The following is a 6,280-nucleotide window of genomic DNA, read 5'->3' as shown; positions in this document are numbered from 1 at the left end:
TTTTTTTTTTTTTAAAGAGCACTGTGCTATAGTTGGTGTCGTCTCCTTATGTGCCTTCTCTTGCTAGTGTTAGAGACTTTATCCTGAATTGCCTGCTCTCTGATTTTTTCCCTCCGTACTCCTCCTTGTCTCTGTCCTCTCAAAAGTAGAGTTCTGTAATTCTGTGATACTGTTTGTGGTTTTCGGCACCAAAAAAATAAATTTGAGATATGAAATAATGAAACTTTGTCTTCTACAGGCAGGGCAGGAGTCCTTCCGTTCCATTACAAGGTCATACTACAGAGGAGCAGCAGGGGCTTTACTAGTGTATGACATTACAAGGTGAGAATACTGAGGATATACAACTGGATTAAAATTATGTGTCTTTGTAGAATTGTGCTATGGTATATAGCAGGGTTAAAATGTCTAGTTTAGTTTGGCTTTTTATATAGATATTTGTAACCTCGTGCTCAAAATTAAGTATATGTAACTTACATACTTCCAATTTTCTCTGTATAATGGTTGAGAAAAAGTATACATAAAGTCTTGGGAAGAATGAAAGAAAATATTTTTATAAACTATTTGACCTTGAACCTCTGGATTACCTTACATTAAAATATTTTAAGGTCTTTTTCAAGAATTTCTAGTGTTTTTATTACCACGAGCTATAATTTTTCTTTAATTATAGCACACAAGATACTGAAGTGCCATTCTGCAAAGGAGTGAAATAGTAAAACATCAAAGTTTGGTTACATAAAAATACTGGGAAACTTCTACCGTTGCTGTGTTTATGAGGCTGGGAAAATACAGGTCTTAGTGTGATTTTTGTAGCAGCTGTTTAGAAGTGACTAAGGTTTTCCTGCTGTATTGAATGAAGTCTCTATACAACTTATCTGCAAAACTGTGGGTACTGTGGCTGGTTTAGGAAAAATGTTCAGGCTCCAAGATCCTGTTAGGGTGTGTGGCTCCCTTTGAGGATCTTGAGTATTGTTGCTGAACTGAGTAACAGCTTCTACTAGAGATTTCCTAGACATTTTTCTTTGTTCCCCCCCCCCCCTTTTTTTTTAATATCAGGAAGCAACATTTTCTTTCCATTGTATTTCCAAAAAATGAATCTTTGTTTCATAAATAAATGGTTTTACTCTTGTGAAATCTTAAACACACTTTACAAGCATGTGATTTAATATTTAGGGTACATATTCTGTAAAATCTGTAATATGCCATATTCATGTACCTTACTTTTAAAAGGCTGCTGCTAAATTCATTATTCAGTTTGTAAACTCACAGAAAATAGTAAACCATTTTCTGCCTTCACTAGAACAAATACAACTATATGAGTGTGTGATTATTTGTACTGTTGTTTGAATTGGTTGAGGATGTTAGGGAGTTTTAAAATTCCATTCAGCAGATTTTTATATGTGTATAAAAATACAGATTATTACAGCTATGAGAATCCTCTTTACTCTTTGTAGCAAACATGTTTTCAATTACTTTTTAGGCAGAGTTCATTAATGCTCTTTGTTTACTAAATTTTTGTTCGCCGATTCTCCCTCTCACAAAGGGATTACTAGCTTTTATCCCTGGAGCATGTGTACTAATAAATGAGTTGGTAACTCAAGTAGAGAAGCTGACTTAACAGAAGGGAAAAAAGATTTCTTGAAATACTACTTTTAATTTTCATTCTCTTCCATACTTAGGAGGGACACTTTCAACCACTTGACAACTTGGTTAGAAGATGCTCGTCAGCATTCCAATTCCAACATGGTTATAATGCTTATTGGAAATAAAAGGTAAATTTACCGCTTACAAAATCATAACTGGCTAAAGATTTCTGATTTCTCTGGATTCAGCTTTTGTGTTTTCTTTTGTAGGCAGTCTGTTAGCTTTAAATTACTTTCAGTCACTGGACATAGTTCTATGGTGAATCTAAAACCTTACCTTTTCTAATTGGACTAATACAATGTGCAGCACGTGTGGATCAACTCCCTTATATTCTGAGTACCATTTTTAGAAGTAATTCTTTTAAAAGGATTGACTGTATGCATGAAGTCATGAATTATATGAATTATTTTTCTCATTACTTTTTTACATCTGGAATCACCATTTAGAAGCACCTAGATCTCTCCCTTATAAAGAGAATGTGGCTCCTAATTTTAGGTGTTCTAAAGTGCTTTAGTATTTGGTTAAGAATCACAGCAGAGAAAATGCCATTAAAAAAAAAAAAAAGCCCATACTACAGGATTACAGAATTCACTTCAAAAAATGTTTTCAAAAATAAGAAGTGCATACCTCAATATGAGACATTTCTGAATTCTAAGCCTGTTTCATATTCTGCATGTTTTAGCTGGGGTTGGGGGCAGAGAATGCTTTATCATAATTTTCTGGTGAATTCAGGCTGCTCTTAGACACTGGCTGATGAAAATACAACTAAAAGTTTTGGAAGTGTATTACCCAATTTATAAACGATTATTTACTTGGTCTTCTCATCAGCTAAACTGTCCAAAGTTCTAAGATGGTTCCCTATTGATGCTGAGACTTTTGATCTGTATTGAAGGACTTCATAAAAACCCATCAGTGAATACATTAAGTTGATCTGTAATTTTTCTAGTTCTTGATCCAGTGAACTGTAGCATCATGTCTAGATTATTTTTTTCTGGATGTAGGGTTTTTCTAAATATCAAAAGCAACATCTTAGAATTTAATAACCCATTAGTTATGGGCCTTTGCCTAATTGACCTTAACTTGTCTCCATGCCTCAGCAATTCTTGAAGGTAAAAATGCCAGTTGAAATAATGGTGTGTATGCTTGTCCCTTAAAATTTAATGAACAGCCAGGCTGTTTTTTTTTAGATACGACTGGGAAACAGCCTTGTGGTAAAGAGAGTCTGGTTTTGCTGCTCTGGCCTGTTCACCTCTTATTTTCTTCTTCTTCCTCCTTTTTCACCCTTTCCTCCCTTTCCTCCCTCTGCCCCCAACCCTCTACATCTCCCTGAAAAACATGGTTAGCATTAAGTAATTATGAAGCTTGTCCACATTTTTATACATAATCTGGAAAATGACTAACAATGTTCTTTTTAATTGAGGAATGTGGTAAGCATAGTCTTCACAAATTAATATAAAAATGTAATCTCTTACTAAATGAAGCTTTGGTAAGCCCACGATGTCCCTCACCAACTGTTTTTATGCTTATGTGAGTAAAAGTATGGCACTGAGAGAAACAGTAAAGTGTACTGTTTACTTGAGATAAGTATTACATAAGTTTGCATATTTAGTTGACATCTGTAACTATTCCTGATTGTTCTTAGCTGCTAAACTAAATTTTTGTCTTGTATTCTGCTGATGCAAACTATACCACGTGACCATCTGGTACAATACGCTGCTTGCAGCTCGCTTAGTAATTCCCAGTTACAACTAGGTTTTATTCAAACAATAAATATACATAAATTATGTATTTTAAGTTACAGATTAAGGTGCCACGTGAAGTAAAAGTTCTTTAAGAAGCTTTTTAAAGGAGATTATTTTCAAGCCTCAGAGGAGGATGGGAAGAAAACTCCTTCACTTATATTGCATTATCCTGAAAGTGTGATACAGGAGTTCTTATGGTAGGGCATACTACTAGAGATGGATGGGAGGAAGAATGTGTATACTAGTGTATTATTTTTTGAAGGAATAAATTTTGTTTTTATGAGTCCCCAAAGTGCATTTGATATACATTTGTAGTACTGACTTATTGTTGGATCAGAAGAGTGTTGAGAATGTAATCTGAAATATAATAGCTGTTTTTGGAAAACATTACAAATACTAGTTTTAAAACATGACAAATACTGTACTTAATCTTCTTTCCAGAACAAAACATAGCTATATTGATCTAGTAAGACCAAATGCTTCAACTTATTGGAATGGAGAGAGGAAGACAACTGTGGTTAGTAGAAGCAGTTAAAACTCTTTAAGAATATGTTTAGATATCAATAGTGAGTTTTGACTGGGTTATCACTGCAGTTCTTGATGCAGCTGCGCTATTTCAAGTCAAGAGTTGTTTATTTCTGTTCTATCATGGAGATAACACTGTAGTGGATCAAGGTTTTAAACAAGATATTCTTGAGGGTAGCATGGTAATAGCAAACAAAGACGTTGCTCAAGTTCAAAAATACAATCTCAGATAGCTACTTCAGGGACATGAGAATGAACACCTTGTTAAGATATATTAAGCCTGCGGCTGAGGTACTGGGAACGCTTACATTTAATGAACATCAACTTTAAAATTGTTTTGAGATGACATTTCTTGTACCCTTTTTATCTTCAAATGCTCCATGTTTAAATGATGTGCTGAATTGTAGTTGTAAAAAATAACAAAAACCTGCTTTGCTGCAAAATAGATGCCACAGTGAGTATTGTTTTTAATATATGTATAATTACAAGGATGGCAGCACTGAAGCCCAGTATGATACTTTTTGCTGGTATTCTGGTGCAAATTAAACCTCTGTATTTGCATGCTGTTTAGTTTAAAAATGTGTATCTGACAAGATATTTTTATGTACTTACCTTAAATGAAACTTTATTTAAATATGTTATTTATTATTTATCTGTAAATAGCGTTGTTATTGCTCAGGCCGTACTATACTTACAAAGAAGGACAAACTGTGTACTCCTTGTTCCTAAAGAAGCTTTAAAAATTAAGAGTGAAATACTTGTGTCTATATGACTTACTGACGCTGATTTTGAGTTGTCCAGTCCAAGAGGGTGGGGTTTGGAGTTCTTTTGTGTAATATTTAACTTTCATCTAAACTGCTTGGAAAGCAGGAAACAAGAAATTGTGTAGCAGTCACTTCAAATTCTTCTGTGTTAGAGGGCCAGGCGTGGAGTTCCAAAACCTAAATGCTAGCTTGTTGGGAGAGAACAGCTGATGTCATTCAAAATAACTTATTTTCACTTTTAAATCTTTTTATTAGAACAGAAATTGACTGTGTGAATTTTTGTTACTGGATAGGAAAAATGAACTTTGTTTTTAAAATTATTTTTAATATGATTAAGAAATCATGTCTAGAACTCGCTTATCAGTTCAGCTTTACAGTGTGGATTGGTAGATAACATATACTAGAAAAGAGTGATATTTACCTAAAATGACAATGTCTAAAGTTGGCTTTCAATGAATAGCTAGATAAATATACACACATACTGCTGAAAGCCATTTCATGGAGTCTTTGCGAAGATCTATGTCAGCTAGGATTAATAGCTCAAGGAGGCATGAGCTAAGCGTGAGTCGGTGGCTATTCCATGTACTATAAGTGCAAGACTTACAATAATTCTACTCTGCGTAAAGACTTGAATAGTTATTCATAGGTGTGTAAGTTCTAATGGGGATTTTTGGCTTCTGAGCATGTCTCTGAAGAACAATATTTACATGAACAGGTTTGACCATGCAACTAACTTTTTTTTTTTCCATCTTAGTGATTTAGAATCTAGACGAGAAGTCAAGAAAGAGGAAGGTGAAGCATTTGCACGAGAGCACGGACTTATCTTTATGGAGACCTCTGCCAAAACTGCTTCAAATGTAGAGGAGGTAACTTTGCTGAACACTAGTATTTTAGTAAAACAGTTATTTTGAATTGCACTTTGTTATTTGTACAGATACTATTCCTCTAGGTTTTTGATTCCTTAACTTGAATTAACTACTCTTGAATTTATATTGAGAGAAGGACAATGTCTACATTGTATCTGATTGCATACCACTAATTATATTGTTAAGACTCTAGTAATTAATTTATTTGGGGGGGGGGGGTGTTAATATTTGATCAGAGAAATAGGTCCTTCTGTCTGCCCTGAAATCTAAAAAGTAAGACTGGAATAGATTTGCTAGTCCAAAGCAAGCCAAGCTATTGGTATCCTTGGCAGATGTCAATTTAATCTGTTCTAAAGTCCTCTAATGTTTCACAAGCTCTTCTTTTTAGTGCTGTGCTTTGGTATTTGTTTTGTTGTCATCTTTCCCCTCAGCTACCTAGCAGGAATCTTCTTTGCTGCAATAAGTTTTTCAGTCTTCGCTGCTTTAAAGACTTAAGTCTTTTGAAGTTTTGCATATAGTTCATATTTCTGGACATACGTGAGTTCTTATATATCTCACCTTGATTTACTGCACATCTTTCTTGAAGGGTGGTTGTGGTGGGTTGACGGGTTGACCTCAGTCAGCAACTAAGTGTCGATTCAGTTGCTCCCTTACTCTTCCTGTCTAGCAGGATGGGGGAAAGAACCAGAAGATCCAAAGCAAGAAAAATTTGGGGGTTGAGATAAAGAGTTTAATAAATGAA

At 34.6% G+C, this 6,280-nt stretch overlaps 1 protein-coding gene across 1 annotated transcript in view; it reads left to right on the top strand.

The window, feature by feature from the left end:
- Positions 1-238: 238 nt before the first annotated feature.
- The window catches only part of RAB2A (RAB2A, member RAS oncogene family), a gene marked incomplete at its 5' end in the record, with an annotated part of 22,878 nt that continues 16,836 nt past the window's right edge, over positions 239-6,280 (top strand). Inside the window, 3 exons of the mRNA XM_009889791.1 lie at positions 239-321; positions 1,677-1,769; positions 5,427-5,538. Coding sequence (XP_009888093.1) covers positions 239-321; positions 1,677-1,769; positions 5,427-5,538 — 288 coding nt within the window. The remainder of the gene's footprint in view (positions 322-1,676; positions 1,770-5,426; positions 5,539-6,280) is intronic.

The sequence above is a fragment of the Charadrius vociferus genome, unplaced genomic scaffold, assembly GCF_000708025.1.
Source record: "Charadrius vociferus isolate BGI_N301 unplaced genomic scaffold, ASM70802v2 scaffold167, whole genome shotgun sequence".
Lineage (NCBI taxonomy): Eukaryota > Metazoa > Chordata > Aves > Charadriiformes > Charadriidae > Charadrius > Charadrius vociferus.
Note: the sequence above shows the minus strand (reverse complement) of the source record. Positions and strands in the feature narration are given on the sequence as shown.